The sequence below is a fragment of the Aythya ferina genome (genome assembly GCF_964211825.1).
Source record: "Aythya ferina genome assembly, chromosome: 28".
NCBI lineage: Eukaryota > Metazoa > Chordata > Aves > Anseriformes > Anatidae > Aythya > Aythya ferina.
The window spans coordinates 970,009-992,810 of record NC_140325.1 but is presented as its reverse complement, the minus strand read 5'-3'; the positions used below and the strand labels follow the sequence as shown (position 1 = coordinate 992,810).

The 22,802-nt window shown below is 50.1% G+C and overlaps 1 protein-coding gene across 6 annotated transcripts in view; it reads right to left on the bottom strand.

The window, feature by feature from the left end:
- R3HDM2 (R3H domain containing 2) overlaps nucleotides 1-22,269 on the bottom strand; it is a 56,725-nt gene extending 34,456 nt beyond the window's left edge. Inside the window, exons 1-3 of one of the 6 annotated variants that reach the window (XM_084499736.1) lie at nucleotides 22,103-22,239; nucleotides 19,103-19,375; nucleotides 1,878-1,949 (exon numbers count right to left, since the gene is read on the bottom strand). Coding sequence is in view for 1 of the 6 variants with exons in the window: in XM_084499734.1 (XP_084355860.1) it covers nucleotides 2,742-2,785 (44 nt within the window). In the remaining 5 variants the exon portion in view is untranslated. Of the gene's footprint in view, nucleotides 1-1,877; nucleotides 1,950-2,741; nucleotides 2,797-2,902; nucleotides 3,062-6,506; nucleotides 6,623-19,102; nucleotides 19,376-22,102 lie in introns of those variants that run through there. The other 5 variants (XM_084499735.1, XM_084499734.1, XM_084499737.1 and 2 more) reach the window with 5 other exon arrangements.
- Nucleotides 22,270-22,802: the final 533 nt, after the last annotated feature.

The window sequence follows — 22,802 nt, the reverse complement described above, 5'->3', positions numbered from 1 at the left end:
GGAAGATAATTCAGTTCAGAGCTGAAGCCAGAGGCTGTAAAGATCCCCAGATCACCCACAAAGCCTCCCCCTACCCTGACTGTGCTTACTGCTCAACTTTTTTGCTTTAAAAAGGAAACATGCACCAAAAAATGGTGGTGCTGGGGAGGGATCTCATGAAGATGCAACCAGGCAATCGAGACAAGTTTTCAGACCCTCAAGAGCCCTAGATGGAAATGCCAGACTCCATCACCAAACCGGTACATTCCTGGCTGCTCTACAGCACTTTGGGGTGCAAAAATTTCTTAAGCACTTGAACTCAATGGGTAAAATTTGCTTACACTTAATTTGCAGGTGTGGAAGAGGTGACGCAGAGAATTCCTGCTGCAGTTCTTAGATGCCCATATCCCTAGGGGGCATCATCCCATGACAGGTTGGACAGAGGAGAAAGGAACCTACTGCACAAACACCTTGGGAGAGTTTGCAAAGAAATGAATTCAAGTGATACTGAAGAAAGTGGGGGGTTTAAACAGTCTCAGAGGCTTAAAAGTTGTCTTAGCCCAAAGTTGACAGCAATGGCAGCCATCTTCAATCTTTCTGCTCTCCCCTCTGTTAGTCTAAGGAAATACTGTTTATTTAATGAGTAAAAAAGAAACAAACAAAAACAAACAAAAAAAAAAGAAAACAACAGTGATGCTGTTCTTCTTTTCCTTTTCAGTTTATTTTGGGAGCTGCAGTGAAGCCATGTGAGAACCCTCTCACCCCTTTGTTTATAAAATCTGGGGGAGAAAAAAAAAGCCGATAGTTAAAAGAGTGAAAGGACCACAGAAGCCATCAATATAAACATTTCTTGAGAAGGCAGGGATCAAATTCAATCCAAATGTACATTTACAGTGCTGGAAATGTTTGTGGGCTCGCCGAGGGTCCCTAGGCAGGATGGTGAGAAAAAGACAAGAAATCTGAGACGAGAATCCCCTGTCAGAGAGTTCCCTTCTCCATTTCACACCGGTCTTCCCTTCCCCATCACGAGCTATTCCTGTATTCATCCAAAGACCAGGGAACTGCTCCCATGACGTCAAAGCAGTTTCCCAGCAACAATTAATGAGGGCTGTCCACCACAGGGGTTTCCTGAAAAGCTAGCAAGGAATTATCCACCTACTTTCTACAGCGTCAAGATGCAACAGGACAGCAGAGAACAGGAATTTCTGTTAACCCTGCCGGGGCTCAGAAGCAGGACTCTGGCTCAGTTCCCACTGCCACACGTCACAAATCTTTTGGAGAGCCCCTGATGGAATTCCTGCCAAACACACGCTCGCAGTGAGCTATCACATCAGGCAGGCAACGCATGCAGCTGCAGGAGGTGGCACCCAGGCTCAGGAGAGATGTGTGACGTGAGAAAGAAACCCCTTACCCTCTTGCCTGCACACTCCTCACGTGCCTTGCCCGTGCCAATCAGAAGCAGAAGCCTAAACATTAGGAAGCTGGCTGAGAGCAAGGTATTCCCCCGTGCAGCTTGCCATCCTCAAGCTGACCTGGGCTGGCAAAGCAGATCCTCGAACTTTACAACCAGACCTCAATCATTCCAGCTCCTCGCAAGCCTCCTTGGAAGGAGGGTTTCTCTCACTCTCCTTTCGGTTTTCAAGGCTGATGCTCCTGCTTATTAGCATGCAGGTAGAGGATCCTGAGGCATCTGAGACACTCAACAGCCAACAGGTATGGAGCAAATACAGACGCTGTGGCTGCTTTCCATGTTAGACCCAAATTGATATGATCATCAGTCAAGGGCGGGGAATGATATTACAAGTCGACACCGTGTTTTGGCTGCCAGCTGTGAGAGTTGGACTTGACAGCGAAGCAGGAGTCTGAAGGGCAGGTGAGGTATTCACCTTCCCACTTACCTACGCCCAAGCCTTCAGCAAAAGGAACTCAAGTGTTGCTGCTGCTTGCAGGTCCTCAAGCTACAGGTGATGCTTCCAATTATTAAAAAAAAAAAAAAAAAAAAAAAAAAAAAAGCATTTTCAAGAGATGAAGGGAAATGAAACAGGTCCAATGCACCAAAATAAAGATCTTGCAGTACTGTAACTGGCTAACACACCACAACCAAGAAAACCAGTTCCTAGCACTAAATATCAGACAAAGGACACATTTCTAGTCTTTTGTTTCTTAAGCAAGACTGCATGATGAGCATGTGTGAGAAGGAGGTAAATGGAATCCAAACTCCTGATTCCACTAAAGCCAAATCCAATTTATTGAGAGGTTTTCAAATAAAAGATGGGGTTAATATCTACATGTGAATACAGATACAGCATATGTAGTCCCACAGAACACTAAATTGCATGAACTAAGCTAAAAATTTTATGTGGCACATAGCCAATTAACAAGTAGTCCACTTGTGTTATCAACTAGCCAGCTTCAAGCAAGTAAAGCCTTTAAAATATAACCTGGCAGAACAGCAGGGAATATTTTGTCTGTGTAAAATGACCAGAAACTACCCAGGAGCAAGCTGCATAACCACCAAGCCGAGACTCAGGGAGTACCCATGAGACCGTCACGGGGAACTCCTTAATGACATGGAAGAGTACAGTGTGCTTATCAGGGATTCCCCCATCTCCTGGAGGTGCCTTCTCAGCATCACAAAAAGAGGAAGGAGAAAGCTCAGCGTATGTTAGCAAGTCCTGAATGGCTCAGAGAGCCACATACTCATTTTAGTACGGCATCTTTTTAAATTAACCCCATCAAACAGCAGAAATGCAGTCACTTACCAGAGATGAATGATGTCAGGTCCCCATCCCTGAAACGCCTGCATTTATACCTATGCTGTATTTTGCACGGTGGGGGTGAGGGGAGAGGAAAAGAAAAGTCTCTGGTCAATCTTTCTCAAGCCCAAAATAATTGGAGACCTTAATTCCAAAAATAAACTCACCCTGGTGGTTCTGTACTCTCAGCAGGTCATCTATTTCCTAATCTCGATGGAGACTTCATTGCCACAACCCATTTGAGAGGAATTTTGCCAAGGTAATTTTGCTTCTTAGAAGACCCCGCCAGCTCTCACCCCTGAATGAAATGCTAGCAAATCTTTGCTGCTGCTACAGCAAGCTAATTGCTCTGACAAGCAGCTCTGAAGCAAAGCAGAGCCCAGCTGTTCAGAGGGATGTCATAAAGAGCTCTGCCAATAGCCACATGCACACCCCCCTCCTGCTCTCATTCAAATACTTCAATGGAACTGCCTCCGCAAAGCCCTGAGAAGGCTTTAAAGACACAGCAGCCTTGTTCTGCCAGGCACCGGAGCAACACAAATGTACGTGAAGGAGCAGAGAAGGGATAGCACAGTAAGCCTAACCATCTTCCAGCAGGATTCAAGTGCACCGATGACACTTTGGGGAACCCCTGACACATACCGAGGTAGGTTACAGGCGGCCTTGATTCACTGCTACCGTTGGTGCCATGAACATTTCCGAGGGGTCAGCTTTTTTAATGCTTCCATTTCAATGCAGTTATTCTTTCTTGCTTGTTTAGTCAGTATTTAATCGCTAATAAGACAGGAAATGGGAAATGCAAATGACCCTAGAGAGGTTTTAAACGACTTGCTTAAACTTTCCCCAGAAAGGGGTTTTCCATCCCAGACCCGAAGACCGTGCAGACATGCAGGCTGCAGTCAGGTCCGCTCACCACGGATCACAGCTTGCTCTCAAGCACCCGGGGCAGCTCAGCAGGGACAGGGACAGTCCCTGCAACACCCTGACCCTCACCAGGCTGCCGAGTCACCTCTTGGGTTATGGAGACCTGACTACAGCTCTAAACACCGGTCTAGCAGCAGTCGCCCACCTCAAGCTCTCCTCCTTCATGTCAGTGGTTCCCACCCCAGGCGAGGTGCAGCCAGGGCTGGAGGGAACATGCTCCTGCAGGACCTCGCCAACTTCACGTGTGACCAGGTCAGGCAGCAGCTGGCCTCAAGGAGCCTCCTCACTCAGGAGCAGAGCGAGGAGCAGCAGGGCTCACCTGGCAGCCGTCTGCAGACAAAGGAGGTGAAGATCAGCCCCAGGCTCAAGGAGGTAGACAGACTCAAGTGAGACAGCTACAAGGTGGTCGGGAGGCAGTTGGAACTGACAGCTTCCATTAAAAGCAGAACCAGCCATGAAGGAGCGTAGTGCTCTGCTCGTAAACCCTCTTCAGGACTTGTCTCTACCGCTTTTTCCTAAGTTAATACAGTTTCTTCTAAATGATGCCCCGCCACAGGCAAAAAAACCCAAAAACAACAGTCCAATGCTTTTTAAAAAAGAACAGTAACAGACAGCAGAAACCCAACACATTTCAGCTCCATGGTAAACTAAGTTTCTAGCCTGCACAGCACCTAAATTTCAGTGTATACATGAGATTGTCTTCGTCGTTTCAAAGCCTCCTGAGCCAAGTCTGCCATGCCTGGGCACAGAGCAGATGCCTTCTTCGCGCTGAAGCTACTGTGATGCTGCCTGCAGGCAGCAGCTCCCTGCCCACAGCAATACTGACACTCTGAGAGGTGTCCTCATGGCTAACAACAGAAGAGAAAGCAATGAGAGAGAGGCAAGACAAAGAGGAGGTAATGAGACAACAGTCACTCGTGATGCTCTGTTTTCAAGAGAACAGCCACAATTACTCGGTCCCTGCATTGGCAAAACACAAAGGCTTCATAGATATTATGAGATCTCCCCATCAGGTGTGAAACAAAGAACTGAAGTTGATGCCTTCTGTTCCTGGCCACTTCAAGATTTCTTTTCTCCCAGCTCTGATCTTTTAAAATGAAGGCATCCGTCCAAGGAAACAAAACAACAACGATCTCCCAAGCTCTTTGGGAAATACCCATTGCTGTCTGAGCTGTGCAAGCTTGCAGGACGAGGGCCGTCAGCTGAGCTCATGGGCTCTGCTAGGAGTGCAACTCCTCGGCCTGCTGCACAGCCAGCACTGAGAGGTAGCGCGTGGCCGTCTCTGCACCCGCTCCATGACTGCTCAGCAGAAGCCAGGCTGGATGTTCCCATCTCCCTGGCAGAAAGCCTGTGCTTGGAGGGACTCTGCAGCACCTGAACCCAGCAAAGCTGTAAGACTTGGAGATCAGACGAGCAACTTGACATCAGGGGATTTTCCCCACGTTTAACTTGTCTATTTTGGGGTTGTTTCTTCCTGTCTCCCAGCACTCAACCAATCCCCTGCAGTTTCAGACCTGAAGTCCATAGCCCTAAAAAAGCTCCAGCAGCTACTCTGCAAATGAAGAAGCAACAGAGGAACACAGGTCTGCAAGCAGTGCTCCAGCATGCCTGCAGGGATCCAGCAGGCCAAGGATCTTGGCTCCACAGAGAGAACCTTACAATCTCCACTGAACCTCGTGAAAGCAAACCAAAAGCTCTATTTTGCTAAGGCACGTCTATGGTCTGATGCATACTGACTCAGGGTTGTTAAGGACAGGCAGGTGCCCTCTGCTCTGGAAGTCTGCAGTCGCAAGATCAGTACTGTAAAAGGAGGCAGCTTTAGATGCTGTTCTTCCCTATCAGGTCTTCCGATGCTGTTCTTCCCACCTACCAGCTCTTCCTATTTTCCAAATACCCCAGCCTCCTGCTTCAACCCTGTTGTCAGCTCTTAACAGCGCTGTTAAAGCAGCATGAAAAGAAGCTCTATAATCTGAGTCTGAAAACCTGGTCTCTAGCACTTAGAGGCCTGGCAGATGGCTAAGCAAGAACAGATTCCAGAGCAAGAAAAGCCTTCCAGCTCTAGGACACAAGCACCTGCCCCAGACAGCAGACACAGCCTCCTGGGGGCTCAGCCAGCCCTTCCAGAAATCACAGCCCGTTATTAATGTGGGTTGGCAGCATTTTGCCTTCAAGAAGCAAGCATGTGAGAGGATTTCCTAAGCTGTATCTCTCTCCTCAGATGGGGAGACAGCATATCCTGGGTGGGAGGATGAGGAGAAGGAAGTGTGAGTCAGCCTCACCAGCAGCCTCGGCTGCCGCAGACTGGATAAAGCCCTACCGAGACTTTGCTGCCTTCTGCCTTCCGCACCTGAGAGTCGTTTGCTCAGGTACCGTGTGTGCATGCAGCAAAACTAGGTCAGGGAAAGCGGGGCACAGAAAAGATGCCGCAGCTCTGGGTGTTGCCTGTGCTCGCAGCTTGCAGGGAAGCTGCTTATGCCGAACGCGGTAACGTCGCGGAGCAAACGCCAGCAACACGAGCACAGAACAACAGCTCGACACGTTACCTCCCTCTCTGGCAGACATGTACCAAGTGAGCCTACGCTCCACTTTTCCCAGGCCAGCTTCTGCTGAGAGAAGACTCGTCAATTAGGTAGCGGATATAATCTCATCACGAGGTAGGGAGGGGAGAAAAAACACCTCCAGACTTGTGACACGGAACCGGTGGGATGGCATCGCTGCAAACCCACAGCAGCGGCCCTGGACAGGGCTCCCCCCTGTGACAGACATGCTCCAGGCAGCATCGGGAACTGACAGCAGCTGCAAGGGGAGAAGAGCATCGCCGATGGCCTGGGCGCATCGTGTACCCACCTGGACCAGAACACCCCTTCCCGGAGAGGGGGAGCAGCGCTGCGTGGCGGTGGGGGAGGAAGGCAGTGCTTGGGAGGCTGGAGGGCTGCATCACGGACTGCTCTTCGGGTTGGAACTGACCTCGGTCGCTGCAGCAGGCTGCAAGAGGAGAGGTTTCCAGACCTGGGTGCCTAACATGAACCAAGTGCTGCCGGGTACACACCAAGCATCTGAGCTAGGGGACCAGCTCGAGCAGGCAGACACCACCAACAACTGCACGTGACAAGGAAAAAAAAAAATCTTCCATGAGTCCTCCAGGCCACAGGGTTGCCTTTTTCTTTTCTTTTTTTTTTCTTTTTTTTTAAATGCAGGAGCATGCATGCAGCAAAAAAGATTTCTTGGTGTTTGGAGCCAGGAAGTGGGAAGGATGAGAACTGCAGCGCATTGCTGATAGCAGCTACCTCCTCTAACACGCCCCAAGAAAATAGCTCCATGGGCAGCCAGAAGCAGAGCCACAGAAAAATTGAAAGTGGAGGCCAGCAGAATCCCTGCAGCTGGGACTGAAGGATGGATGTGCTGCTCTTAGCCTTTTTCAGGGGGCTCATGAACAGAAGGGAAACAGAACAGCCAGAATTCCTAACTGAAGTCCGACAACCAGCACATATTTCTTATAGGGCCCAAGGTTTCTACAGAAGAGACCACAATAAGGGAGTGAGTGGCAGAGTGAAAAAAAATAAAGAATGCCCTGCAGAGCAGAGGAGAGGCCACCCTCCAAATTCCCCTCAAGTCAGAATCATGAGCGGTTGACACTTCTGAGAGGGGCAAGGAAACCCAGGCTTTTAGGAACTTCGAATGGCTTCTGTACCAAATGGGAAACAAATCCAAATTGGGGCCAACGAATAAGGATCCAAGAGGTAAGGCCTGCCCTATCCTCAGCTCACCCCACTGCTGGAAACCCACTTCCCTCCAGGTGCTGCACAAACACCAGCAGGCAGAGTAAAGGCACACACCACTCTTACACACCCAGGACCCTAAAGCAGTGCAAGGACAGGGTGGAGCTCCTGAAGGTACAATAAACAATAAGGAACATTTGGAGAGGCTTTCTTGGCCTAGGAGAAGAATTCAGAAAATAGACTGTATGTAGATAGTAGATCGTCCCCTGCCTAACTGCTTCTAGAAACGTGCTCCAGACATGTGAGGTCCAAGGTCCAGGGCTCTGGAGGCAGGGAGGGAGGCCAGGAAGGCAGCAGCAGTGTGGCTCTTTCCTCCAACAAGATCCTTCCCTCCTGTCGCCTGTGTTCAAGGAGGGCATCCTCCTCCTCCCCAGCTCCATTTGGAAGAAAGTTCAGAAGCAGCAGGTATGGAAAGCAGCTAAACCCATCGGCTCTGATGGACAAAAAGTCAAAGGGGTATCAGAGATGGAGGAAGGGGGAGAAAAATGATAGCAGGAGAAAATACCAATGCTGAGAGAACCTCAAGGAAAGTCAGAGGAAGGGAAGAGTTCAGTTTAGTGAGTAGCTGGAAAAATCCTTCCGAGATGAAACATCCTGCCCTCCAGCTCCTCTTAAAGTCAGTACTGCCATCTCTGCTGGAAAAGGGTCCCTGTACCATGCATGGCAGAGAAAACAGAAGTCTTAAATTAAAAAACAAAAAACACAATTTTCCCTAAGAAAAAAAGTAATAATAAAAAATCCACCCCACCACCAAGCAGCTTTAAGCCAGCCTCAGCCATGCCCAGTCTCTGATGCTGTTTTCTCCTCTGCCCTTGTGTGCCCAGAGGAGTTTTCTTCCCAGGCTGAAGCCAGTCTCCAGGCATTAAAAAGGAAAATTGTTATATGATTTTATTTTTTATGTTCTTAAAAAAGGGACCTTCCATTCAAATCCGGCTCAGCTGAGGATGTGTTATCATGGCAACCATCCCCTCCCTGTCTACCCCAGCGAGGAGAGCATTAAGCACACAGCTCTGAACGATCCTGCGCTAGCACACGGACTGCAGCCAAGCCCCACTACCCCGCACAGCCCCTCCAAGCCGAGGCCAGTGTGATTTGACATGAACCAGATCTGTCAATGGCCCAAGACAGACACGTGGGCAATCATGAGCAGTGGAAAAGACGTAGCACACTCCATTCAGCTCCAAACACTGATAAATAATTCAGGAAGAGAAATGCCGCAATACAGAGCAGAGCACGGTTTAAAAATAGAACATGTGCTGATGCCAGAGGAACGGAGGGAGAGAAAAGCAGAGAGGTGGCATGAACTAAAGCCTGCGTGGCAACAAGCCGGGGGCTGGCGGGCGCTGCAGCCCCCTAGCTCAATACGCTGATCCCAGCAGATGTTTATTTGCTCACCCTTTCAATTAGGAATCCCAAACTATTATTCACATGGCAACAGCAAGCAGGGCTACCCCTTCTGGATCGCAGCCCTGCAACGATGCACGTACCCAAGAAAAAGAGAAAAAGCCTTCACGCTGGAAAGCCCGCGGCGAGGACAGGACTGAGGCGTGCCTGGCGGACACCAGCGATGCTCAGCTTTATGCGGTCCGGCGCTCTCTGTGGGGTGCAGGTAGATGCTGGAGGCTTTTCTCTAGGCAGCCAGTCTCCTAAATTCAGCCGCCTTGCGTTCAGATGCTTCCACTCATCCTACGTACCATCCATCACTAGCCAACTGTCCCATGTTTGACGCACTTTTTTGTGACACACTGTGCAGCATCACCACCACCGCCACCCTTTTAGGGTGAAAGAGCTCAAGAAGCCCCTACCTTGTCTCCAAACTCCACCTTCCTTCCCGCACTGGTAACCGCGCAGTAAAACGCCCCTTTGCGCTGACTTAGCGCATTCACCTGTCCCAGCACATCTGCAATTTAGGTGCCACCTGCACTTTCCTTTTTCACAACAGAAGCAATTTAAGTCATACCAGAAACATCATTATCAGATTAAAGAATTTCCCCTTCCAGCTGCAGACCCAAACACATTTCATTTACTGTCAGCTATGAAGAAGCCTTGGTCACAGACAGGGTCCCTTTATCCCGCTTTGCCACAGGCAGCTCTCCAGAAAAGAGGGGCCACTCCAGGCTCTGCAGAACCTGTGAAATACTCTGACAGATGGCTGCTTTTTTCTCTCCTCAGAGTTTCAAAAAATAACACCAAAAAGACACCCATCTCTCCCTGTCTCCTCACGAAGGCGAACATCATCGGTTTCCCAAGTATTTATAAAGCAGGAAGCTGCCATTAACAAGAAAAAGCAGATTTTTATAGGGAAAAATAATATGCTATCATGTACAGCTAATTCAAAACCTAATAAATCTGTAGGCAGAAGCAGCTTACTGTAAATATTTCAGTTCTTCCCCCCCCCCCGAATATCCAAAAAAATTGAAAGCATAAAAAATGAGTGAAAAAAAAAGTTAAAAGGCCACTGTGAGGAAGTTCAAAGACAGACCCAGATGACTACTTGTAAAAAACCTCAGTCTTAAACAGGAAGTCATAAACAAACGGCCCCTTAGGTTCAAGCAAAGATCTCCCAAATTGTATTTTGCCCTGAATTTGAGCTGAAGTGAACAAAGCCATATTGCTCAGCCTTAATCAATGGAGCACTGCAATGCAGAGTTCACCTGCTTCTCTGAAATGCAATATTCATGGAAATCCTGCCTAAAACTAAGCACACTGCCTTCCTGGCCCCTTCACCTTACCACAAGTTCCACAATCGCATTTCTCTTGAGCCATAAAGCTGGAAAGGGGCTTTAAGGGGAGGGAAACAGCCATGAGCTCATCACAGCTGAAGAATTATTGAATCATTAACATTGGAAATCAAGATCATCTTTAAGATCATCTGGTCCAACCATAACCCTGCTGCTACCAACATCACCCACTAAACCACATCCCCAAGCACCACCTCCAACTTTTCCATGAACACCCCCAGGGACGGTGACACCACTGCCTCCCTGGGCAGCCCGTTCCAACTCCTGACTGCTCTTTCTGAGCAGAAACATCTCCTGATTTCTAACCTAAACCTCCCCTGGCACAACTTGAGGCCCTTCCCTCACGTCCTATTGATGTTTACCTGCAAGAAGAGGCTGAACCCCAGCTCCCCACACCTTCCTTTCGGGTAGTGGTAGAGAGCAATGAGGTCTCCCCTGAGCCTCCTCTTCTCCAGACTAAACAACCCCAGTTCCCTCAGCTGTTCCTCACAGAATGGCTCGGGTTGGAAGGGGCCTCATGCATCACACAGTTTCAGCCCCCCTGCCATAGACAGGGATGTCACCCTCTAGATCAGGTTGCCCAAGGCCTCATCTAACCTGGCCTTGAACGCCTCCAGGGATGGGGCATCCACCATTTCTTCCAGCACCTCACCACCTCTGAATGACAAATTTCCTCCTAACCCCTAAACTCCCCCCTTTTAATCCAAAACCCTTCCCCCTTATCCCATCAGTATCTACCTGAGTAAAGAGTCCTCCTTCATCCTTTTTATAAGACCCCTAAGAGCTGGGATCTCCTTCAGCAGGCCACTGAAGTGCCCCCACTCTTGACAAAACCACACCCCGCCACTTCCAGCAGGCAGGCCCCAGCGACCTGCATTCACGAGGCAAACCCACTGCTGGCATGTTGGGTCTGACATCAAACCAAACTCCCTGCCCCACCTCAGTCAGAGAGGAGGCTTTCATAACCCTATTCCATGATTTTCCTGGGTTATTTTTAGCCACCAACGCTGCTGTGGGGTTTCTTTCTGCAGCATACCACCACACAATTCCTCGAGGAGTTGTTGCAAAGTGCTCCCTCCCCAAAATCACTGTGTTTTACTAGACTATGGGATCCAGACCCAAAATTATTATAGAAAGTAAGAGCAACAGACCGTGGCCTACCAAGGGCATGGGAGTTTAAATAGGTTTAAATTCTGGGAAGTTCGTAACCCTGGCAGATGCCAGGCCTAGAGCAAAGGCTCCTCTTCTAAGCAGGAAACCAATCTGATGGGACACAAGCACGCAACTCGAGAGTGGAAGCTGCAAATCCCTTCTCATCGTGCAGCCGATCCCCTTCCCCATGAGGATGACCACGGCTTCCTAAAGCAGGCAGACGGAGGAGATGCTTTTCTAGCAGAGCTTCTCCTCCTGAACCGCTCCCCAAAAATATATTTAGAATTTGGTAACTGTCCAGTCTACAGCTTTGTGCCTGTCGTTAAAGTGAGAATCTCACATGTAACTTTGAGGTTATATTTTAAATTAAGGATATGTTTGATGGAGAAAATAAAATAAAAGCAGGCAGTAATCATTCTTCAAAGTGAGTTCAGAAGAAGCCTCATGTTATCCTATTTTTCTACATAAGTAATGAAGCAAGTATTGTATCACATCAATAGCAGCAATGGGCATTTCCCAGGCAGCCACAAAACTCAAAAGCCATGTCCTCAAAAGCACATGAAACTGGAGCCAAGAAAAATAAGCTCAGTCAATTAAAAAAAAACAACAAAAAAACAAACACCACACACACACAAAAGCACCAAACAAAAGAAAACAAAAAAACAAAGAACAGCAAAACAGCAGAACAGCATTTTCACCTTCAGCAGAGCCAGGTACCCTGCTCACTTCAACAGGAGCCGCAGGGCTGTGCCCTGCAGTTCCAGCAGGATGAATCTTAAAGATTCCCAGGTTTGAGCTCTCTGTCCACAACTAGTAGGGTTGTGAGATGTTGTTCTTTGCTGGGCCAAGCCGAAAGGCTTTGCAACACCTCCCAGCCACAAGCCATAAGGCTTTCCAAGATCAACTCGATCATAACTTGCTGTTATCAGAATGCTTTTGAGGGAGGGAGGGTAGTTAAAGCTTACACAATTATGCCAACAGTATTTGCGTTTGTATCATATTTGTCCGACTCACATTTGAACACACTGGATCCAGTGAAGGTACTCTGACAGAACAGTTAAAACCTCAAAAAAAGCCTTCTGACAGTTGACCAGCTAGAGAGAGCCTATTAATGCTCCCACTAGTGGCCAGACAGACTCATGAGATCAATCCCTAGCACAGAATCCCTCCGCACAACACCGATCGTTAAGGAGCCAGGCTGACCAGTTCTGCTGCTGACCCAACAGTTCATTTGTTCTTACAATTATGTTGGCACAACCCTGAACACAGAGTCAGCGATAGGTCAGAGGTTTCATTTTCGGAGCAGCTCTAAGAAGAGCTCCTACCACAAGCAGCAGCTGTATCAGATGAAGCCCATTTGTACCAATATGAGCACAGCATCAGGCGAGAGTGCGGAGTTGCTTTCACTCTACCAGCAGAGCAAAGCCAGACTGCTCAGGCTGCTAAAAGCCCGCACAAACATTGCGGCTGAAAGCTGATATATCTGCCACTTTCCCAGATTCAGGGAGCTACGTGCTGGGGAGGCTACCTCCAAAAGGTGCCCAATGCCCAGGGCTTCACATACGCCCAGAGAGCCTGCTACTGTCAGCCCCGTGCCCCTGCTCAAAGGAGCCCAGACCATCTCAGTCCCGGGTCCAAACCTGACACGGGGGAACAATACAGCTCGGAGCAGACACTCAGCTTTTGGGCTTCTGTAATTTTAAAGGTGGAAAGAAGCTTTACGGTTTGAACAACCTCACCCAGCTGCAGGCACAGGATCTAGACCACCCCTCTGCATTTTCCCCATGTTCTAGATCTTCATTCTGCTTCCTTCCTTTCTTTCCTAGTGAGAAGCCACGACAGGAGGAGTGGGCTCCGAAGCACCTGCTTGTCTTGGTTTGGCCATGGGGAAAGAGACAGGGCAGGATCCTATTTTCTAATAGGCAGCATACCTGAAGCTTCCCCAAAGAGGTCAGTCTCTGAGATACAGGGAACACCTTCCATAATAAAGCAGTTCTTGTGTCTAAACTCAGCTCAGAAGAAATTAGTTTCTCAAAGAAAAGGATGTCAAAGCAATATAAGAATTTTATAACTTCATTAAAAAAATATATAAGAGAGCTGGCATAAAGAGTAGGCTGCATCTGCCTACACTCAATAATCATCACAGAAATTCACTGGGAGGCAGCAGTGACTCAGTCTGCACTACACAAAGACAGCTTGTGCTCGCAATACATAATGAAACTGGGCTTTATAGACGACCATAAATCTGCATGCGCCCCATTGACAACACACATGCAAGGGAATCCCAGCACTGACAGACATGGGCTTGGAATTATCAGCCCTTCCTCTTGCTGCTACCCTAATAGATGATCTCAAAGCTTTCCCCCACCTCCTCCCACACTAGGAGATGGATTTCATAGAATCACAGAATGGCTCGTGTTGGAAAGGACCTCAAAGATTATCTTATTCCAGCCCCCTTGCCATGGGCAGAGATGCCACCCTCTAGATCAGGTTGCCCAGGGCCTCATCTAACCTGTCCTTGAACACCTCCAGGGATGGGGCACCCACAACCTCTCTGGGCAACCTGTTCCAGCACCTCACCACCTCTGAGTGAAGAGTTTCCTCGGAACCTCTGATCTAAATCTCCCCTCATTTAGTTCAAAACTATTCCCCCTTGTCCTGTCAATATCTGACTGAGAGCAAAGAGTTGCTCTCCATCGTTTTGATGAGCCTCCTTTAAGTACTGAAAGGTTGCAATGAGGTCCCCCAGAGCCTTCTCTTCCGGAAGCTGAACACCCCCAGCTCTCTCAGCCTTTCTTTACAGGAGAGGTGCTCCACCCCCAGATCATTTTTGTGGCCCTCCTCTGGGCCCGCTCTAATAGCCCCACATCCTTCTTGTGCTGGGGGCTCCAGACCTGGGTACAGCACTCCAAATGAGGCCTCCAAGAGCAGAGTAGAGGGGGACAATCAACTCCTTCCCCTGCTGGCCACCCCTCTCTTGATGCAGCCCAGGATGCAGTTGGCCTTCTGGGCTGCAAGCATGCATGGCCAGCTCATATGGAGCTTTTCATCCATCAGAACCCCCAAGTCCTTCTCTGCAGGGCTGCTCTTACTGAGTTCTTCACCCAGTCTATCCACATGTCCAGGATTGCCCCTAGATTTCCCCTATAGAAGTGCTGTGTTGCAGCCACTGCTCATGCCACCAGGAGGCCACGCGCAGCTGTACCGACGCAGCCAACAAGCCCTGGTACTCTGACTCCTGCTTCCTTTCTGAACAGCAGCCATAGTTCCCCTTTTTACAAAGGGACAATAACAATCCAAACAGTAAGAAGACAGACAAAAAGCTGAAGTGCCCAAGTCAAAACACACGGAGAGCCTTGCACGCTAGCAGCCCATTGAGATCGCCCAGGTCTGACAGCAGCATGGCTCCACACCTGCTTTTTGGACGGGAGGGTCCAAGCTGCAAAACTCCTGTGATATGATTCAGAAGGAAGACATGACATCGAGTCCGAGTGATCAGTACAACCTCTCGCCTGAAACCAAGCTGTTGGACAGCTGGCACTGGGAACAGACATGTACATTGTTCTGCTTGTGTGTTGAATTTCGATTGAATAAAACCAGTTGGGCAGCAGATGAGAGCTTCTATGAGGCTACCTCCCTCCTCTACTGCTTGGGGAGACTGCATATTGTCTACCTGGATACTCGCTGAAGTCCCCAGAGATCTGTTTTGCCACAGCTCTACTTGGGCTAAATTTAGCAGAATAATGGAAGTTGTTGGGAGGTACGCAATTGATTTAGGTATCTGCACTTTAATGCTGCCAGGCAGCTCGTCCCTGCATGACCCCAAAGTATCCGGAAAGAAAGGACATCCCAGTAAACATCAGGACACGCACTGGACTATCAGTGGATCTAGGAGCTGATGATCCACATTACAAGACCGCCAGGAGCTTGAATTGGCCAAGTCTCTACAATGGTGCCAAAGCAGGCGTGGAACACAACACTGTTTGGATGTTGTAATAATCCATTGCTACGTTATGGAACAATGCTGAGCAGCAACATCTCTTTTGCCAGCACTTTTGCTTGTTAAACAAGTCAAAAGTATTTTGAATGCCTTATGACTGCTGAACGTAAGAGTGGTAGTAAGTCTCTGCTGCTTGTTGTCCATAGTCACCGTGCTTGGTCCTCAGAGCTGGGGTACCTCAGCAGAGATACAAAGCAAAACTTCTTTGATACCAGAAGGTACAGAGTGGCATTAATTACCTCTAATTCACAACCCACAGGTAAGCCAGAGAGCTAGCCTTCAGTTGTTGATAAAAAAAAAAAATATAATTGCAAACACCCTTTCTACCTTATCTGAAGTACTGGAAAGGATCAGCTCAAATGAACATCTACACTGATGTAAACCAGGCAAAACTAGCTGCTTGCTGGGGACAGAGACTATCCAAACACCAACTCTTTGTACTCCATTGCAGAGAGGAAAGGAACCTACAAATTAGAGCAGCTCTAAACTTCCTCCCACAGCCCGACCTCCAGCAACAGTGCAGACACGGCTCTGCCAGCTGGAGGTGCTGCACCCACCCGTGAGGTCCATCAAAACCAGTGGCACCCAACACAGGGCACCCAGATATCCAGGGCTGTCAGCACCTCTGCAAGAAAGAAACTATGGTAGGCTACCAAAAATACAGAGCATCAAAATAAGCGTATCGCTCTAAAAGAGCCTATTTCACTCACATTAGCTTCCAGAAATGTACACTTCAAAAAAACTGCAACAGGCACGTGGAAAAGCTACCAGCAAATGCAGCCATTCGGTCATATCTGGCCCCAGGAAGAGGAAGCCGTGATAACAGCTCACTCAGGCACAGGTGGTGATCGAAGAGCAGGACTCTGGGCTCTTCTCAAGTACAGTCGCTTCAGTGCCATGCTACGAGCTCCTGAACAGTATGGCAGCACCACTCACTCACCTCATCTCCCAGGGCAACTGCTGTTCCTAAGGAACTGGAATCCTCAGGCGAAAGAAACCAGGAGAAGGACAGCATGTTATTATTAGATCGGTATCGACATAAGCTGGAAACAGAATCCAAACCCCAAACTAACCATTCTACCTATTCGAAACTTCAGCCTCAGTTAGCAAGCCGCAAGCACAGCATCAGCTGAAGCACCCCTCTCACTCGCCATGGACCCAGGAGCATCAATCATCACTGCCACTTATTTCTCTGACCTCTCCAAGTCTTTAAGATATGCTACCCTTTAAGATGCACTACCAAAACACGTAATTAAAGAAAAAAAAAAAAGAAAACGAAAAAGATCCAGACCAAAGGTAAGAGTCATTTGGGTTACAGCACTTACTTCCTCCCAGGATTACACTTCCCTGCCAGGGCTATGTCAACAGCAAAGAGACACAGATGCCTTCTGCCTTTTATTAGGTTTAGGGGCTGAAAAACAAGTTGTAAGTTCTGACCCTGCAGCTGCCTCTTCTCAAAAAAGAAAAAAATAAATCAAGTGCTTCAATTAGCATTGATATAGTTGAAGCTTACCATTAAGTGATACATAATGAGGTGAAATACACCGTGTATGTGAATATATACTAGCAAACATCTGTGCTGGGACTACCTTGATGCATTCTTCACACTTTTCAAACAACTCTTTGCATGACAGATTCACACTTCTCAAACAACCCATTTCGGCATGAAAGCATTCTCTGTTCCCCCACCTGATTCTACACAGGAATTACGCCATGACAAAATGACTTGGAGTTAACATTTCTCCAGCACACTAATTCCTTTCTTTATCTGTCACCATCTACCACAGAAAGAAAGACAAGAAATAAAATTTAAAGTAGATAGATGGGAATGCTGGAACACAGCAGGTGAAATTCAAGCTCCACTTTAATCAGAGAAAGCTTTGGCTCATACATCGCCTTTACAAATAACTGGAGAGCAGGGTAGTGTAGCTGAAGACAACAGAAAAATGTTTAAGCACTGAACGGAAGGTAAGTCTGGAACCAATCCTTCAGGTTATTATTACTATTTCATTAAGTGGGTGATTTATACACCTTCCCCCTGAAAACAGAGCTTTAGAATAGAAACACTGACACAATCTTAAATTTAGCAACACAAATGGCATCACTACTATAAGGGGAACTTGATGCATCTGCACTCTGACAAGAGGATAGGATATCAGGGGCAGAACAAGAGGCGCTGCAGAATGCCTGGAGGAAGGGGTTTAGGGATCTGGTGTGGGCACGCCGCCCTGCTCTGCTCCTCAGGCATCCCTCAACAAGTGAGCCTGCCTGTCCCCTGACCAACTCCTGGCCGTTCTCCTTCCCCTCTAATTCAGTTGACCCCTCTATTCTATCCAAGCTTTTTTCAAGGCTTGTTGGAGACAACCTGAGACAACTACAACTGGGACAGGCAGAAGCGATGAGTACTCCTTCAGCTGCTATGAGACCGAGCGATGCTGCTGCCCCTTTCTCCTGGCACTGCCTCCTCCAAGCTGTGGCAGAATCCCAGATCCTTACGCAAGCGTTTCCCAGCCACAGAGGAAGTGACTGCACGTCATTTTGTAAGTTCTCTGGGACTTCGCTTGCTTTCTGTATAAATCCACGTTACTTTAGGAAGTGTTAGTTTACTCACAGCCCTCAGCTTTTGCATGTCTTGTTTTAGTTGAGTAAAGTCATGCGAGTTGAACTCAACAGGTGACATAACGCCTGATGTTAGCCACATCAGCGCAGTTTCAGACACGTGCAGTGCCCCCCTCCAAGCCTCGTTTGCTGGGTCTAGCCCCTCCTCATCACACAAGCCCCAAAACCACACAAAACACTATGCTGTTCAAACCAGCTGCATCACGTTTCTAGTTTGGTGCGGCACAGTGCAGTCAAAATACCCTGGGACTGCTCTCGGCCACAAGACGACCTCGAAAACTTAAGCCCAATGTAAACAACTGTAAACCACTCACCTAGCAGTGAGTCTGCAGGAAGCCTGGAGCAACTGTTTGAGAAATGCAGTACTTGCACCAAGAATGGATTAACTTTAATTGTCAGCATAGCATATAGTCCTGCACTCCACAGAGCAGGCTGCTGAAAAAACCCCTAGGTAATGCTGGGCCCAGAAAATCTGAGCTCACTTAATGAAAGCACCACGCCTGGGTAAATCAGATTGTGGCTGAGACCCCAAGAGACCCCTCCAAATGAGGATATGGACAGACTGGCTTCCTCTGCCACCTCATCAAGAGACGATCCACAGGTATGTAATTCTACAGCTGCAGCTCACAGATGTGAGAGGACACAGGCTGCTGCAAGATGCATTACGTCCTGGCAAGCAGCACCTGCTTCTTCTAGCCCAACATCTAGTACCCTGGGGGACCGCAGATCTTGCCCCAAAACAGCAAGCCACGATGAAGATGCCTAGTGAGAAATCAAAGGAAATGAGTTCCTTTAATTTCACTCCACCGAACATCCTACCAACCTAGAGACCTGACGCTCACAGGTCAGGCAGCCGAATCTCAATGCAGCACTTGACTAACTCCATCTCTGGATGGAGAGAAGCCTAGTTACAGCTACACCACAGAATATAGCTTCTCAGTTTTGGTCTGAGGAAGGTGTGAGCAATCAAGGCCATTAAGATTCACCAAAGATGAAGACGGTGCTACAAACCGAAGTCTGATATTGTTAAATCACTCCAGGTTTCATCACGCTCGTGCTATGCGGGTAGCTCGAACTGGCCCTCAGGAACCACTGGGGCAAAACTGCAAAGCCTGATGGCTAGGGGGTCAGTTGGCTCCAGATCCTACTCACCTCCAGGGCACCAGTCCCCAGTCAGTCCCCACTCCTGAGCAGGGGGAGAGATCAGAGAACGGACCATATCCAAGTGATGTTTCTCCTTCACAACTGGCATGAGTTGAGTTGGGAGTCTTAATCCAGCTCCTCAAAAGCCAGGTGGCTGTCTCCAGCAAAGCATCATCACTGCAAGCAACCTGTTGAGATCCATCCTCACTTGTGCAATCCCTGGAGTCTGAAGTAATGGTTTACTATCCAGTGAAGCTGCCATCAAACATCACACTGTGCCAGCTTGGTGGACAGAGAAAAAAATAATCAGTCTGATGTCTTTCCTCATCATCCAGACTGTCAAAAATACCCTCATATTTGTAAATATACACATACACACATACTGGAATAAGCTTCCGAAGTTTCTGTGTACATAGAATCCATCCTTATATTCCAAAGAAACAGGAATGAACAGGAGGAAATCTTTCGAAATAAATGTTTAATAGCGCACTGAAAATACAAAGAGCTGTGGATGGGAGAAGCGAGACCCTAAGAGAACATCTGTTGGGGAAAACAATTCACCAAGCCAACTGCAAACTACTGAATTGTCATTCAGTAAGGCAGGAAGATTACTACAGGTATCCTTGGTACGGTTTAATGGAGAATTTCTAGCTTGAATTCAAGGAGAAGGACACAGAGGTTATGCCAGTCAGCCTTAACAGCCTACAGGAATCAAACAGGACAGAAGAACGGAGCGTAAGGAATTGGAACTACCTGAAGCTACTACAGGGAACCAGACCCCCAGGTCTCAAAGGGAGATGGAGAACAGGTCGAAGCAAGAGATGAGGTGAGATTCTCAGCAAGTACCAGTGAGAGAAAACCAAACTGAGACCAGCCACACATGGAATTTCTTTGCATGCTGTCAGCGGGAAAAGGAACACCAAGACAGAGACTTGGAATCAGCAAGGGCACAGCATTTTGATCTGTACACGGGCAGGCGTTTGCTTTTGACGAGCAGATGAGGTGCTACAACACACTCCCATTGCTCCTCATGCAGATAGAAGAAAATAATTCTTGTACAGGGCAATGGCACGGGATATCTGTGGACTATGTCCTGCTCTCCTCTCGAGTATTTTCTTTGTAACACCAGCCAGTGTCCCCAGCACAGCTGGCAGGTAAGGGCAGCTCTGCTGCTGGTATTCCCCAGGTTTTAAAGCAGCGGCCACAGAACTCTGCCAAAGGGTTTCCCTCCCTTTTGCTACCGTTAGGATATAGTTCTTCAGCCTATCCTTTGTTTGGTGATAAACAGACACCAAAGCTTGGCAATGTTTCCAGCTCCCCAAGCACGTTATCTTCCTTTACCAACACTTCTTTTCAGTACCCTTCTCCCGCTTTTTAAACTTTGACTTTGCTCCAAAACTGAAGACAGACAGGAATCTGCATCTACTCAGCAACACGTGCAGGATTAAGGCTAGCTTTGTGTTTCCAGCTCCCGTCATGTCTGAATCCTCTTCAGCTGTGGTTCAGATTCTAATGGATCACTTTGAACAAACAGAGGCTGCAAAAGCAGCAGAAGCAATAATAAACTCAGGGTTTCTTTCTATTCACAATTCCAGCCGCATCCTTGAGCTCTAGGGAAAATAAAGCCTTATCCTGGACAGTTGGAAGCTCTGCACTTGAGCAGCTTCTGCCAGAGGCTGGCTCCGTGTTCCTGACACTGGAGCTCATTACCTTACAAACCCTACTACTAAGGCACGTCTACTTAAGATATCAGCATAAATGATTAGAATTTCCACCCCCCCCCGCCCCGACCTCTTTTGACAGCACTGAAGCCTCATAAAAGACAGAAAAGTATACAGAGAGCAGGCAGGGCAGAAGCAGTTGAGCTCAGGCCAGTTCAGATTCTCCACAGCCTAACAGCTGGTCAGTAACAGAGCGATCCATAATAAAAGTGAAGCAGAAACCCATTAGGGCTTGCAGACCTCCCTCAATAAACCAGTCATCAACTGGCTAGAGCCTTCCCTATCGACAAGGTGTTGGCACAGGTTGGATTCTCTTCTGAAAGGCACGCACCCTTCCTGGGGCTTCTGAAAGAGACATTATCAAGCCCCTTATAAAACCAGAGACCAGTGCAGCAGCATAGACCCAGGCTCAGCTTCTTAAAACAAGAAGAGAGAGGCCAGAAAGAACAATAACTGGAAAAGGTTGCCATCAATTGAAGATATAATACAGAATGTGAGGAACGGGATGAAAAAGCGGTTCACAAAATGGGGGACAGAAGAGAGGTAGCAACCCCCCCGTCACATCCATTTCCACAGCACACGAGGAGCTCGGGGGGACCCCGCTCCAAACAGCTGAAGGGGCCCCCCGGGAACAACAGCAACTTACCTGGGAGCCTCGGCGCCAGAACAGTGCCCGGCCCCGACACCTGGCCACAAGCACCAAGCTCCAACGCTTCCCAGCCAAAAGCACAGCGAGGATTTACGCCCGCCGCACGACAGAGAACACGGGGCCACAGAAATCCCCCCGAGCACCCCCCTCAGCACCCCCGGAGCCCCCCGGCTCCCCGTGGCCCTGCCCTGGCGGCGGGGGGGGGGGGGGGGGTTTCCAGGGCCGCGTGTCCAGGCGAAGGCTCCGCCGCTGCGGGCCCGGGTCCCCTCCCCGCGCTCCCGGGGCACCCGCGGCCATGGCGGCGCCGGGCCCCGCTCACCTGTTGCTGCTCCGCCTCAACGGGGCGCGGGGCCAGGCAGAGCCGGTGCTCCGCCGCCTGCTCCCGGTGGCGGGGACCCGGCAGGGACCGGGAGGGCGCCGCCGGGGCTCGCCCTGGAGGCCGGAGACACGCGGCCGGGCCGGTCCCGGGGGCAGCGAGCGGGTAAGCGGCCCGGCGCCCCGACGGCTCCCAGCCCGGTCTCGGTGCCGGTGTCGGCCCCGGCCCCGCTCCCTGCCTCGCTCCGTTCCCAGCCCCTGCCCCGGTCTCGCTCCCGGTTCCGTTCCCGGCCTCCCGCCTCCCCCCGTCCACCCCGCACTCACCGGGCCGGGCCGGGCCCTGCGCCGCCGGGCCGGGGCCGGGGCCGGGGCCGGGGCCGGGGCCGGGGCCGCCGCCGCCGCCACCCCGGGGCCGGGCCTGGGCCAGCGCGGGCCGCCCGGGCGGGGCGGCGGAGCGGGAGGGGGGCGCGGGGCGAGCGGCGCGGGGGAGGCGGGGAGGGACCGGAACGGGAAGGGAGGGGGAGGGGCGGGCGGAGGGGAGGAGGGAGGGGAGGGGCAGGGCAGGGCAGGGGAGGGAAGGGAAGGGAAGGGAAGGAGGGCGGGCCCCAGGCGCGCTGCGTCACCGCTCCGTGCGTATTGCGTCACCGCGGCGCGCCCGCCGGGCCGCCGTTGTCATGGCAACCGGGGGACGGAGGCGCCCCCTGGTGCGGGGGAGGCCTGGAGGGGGCGGGGCCCCACATGAGGAGGGGGCGGGGTTCGGAGCGGGGGGCGGGGCTGCGCTTCCGGACTCCGCCCCCTCGCGCCTGTAGGCCCCGCCCCCCTCCGGGCTGGGGGCGGGCCCCACGCGAGGGCAGACCCCCCCCTGCCCCCCCGGTGTACCCGGGGGTCTCCGCGCTGCCCAGAGCCCCCCTGGCTGCCCAGGACCCCCCCTTCAGCTGCCCAGGCATCCCCCTCCTCTGCCCACAGCCCCCCCTGGCTGCCCAGCGAGAGCTCCCCGCAGCTTCCCAGGAGCCCCCCCCACTGC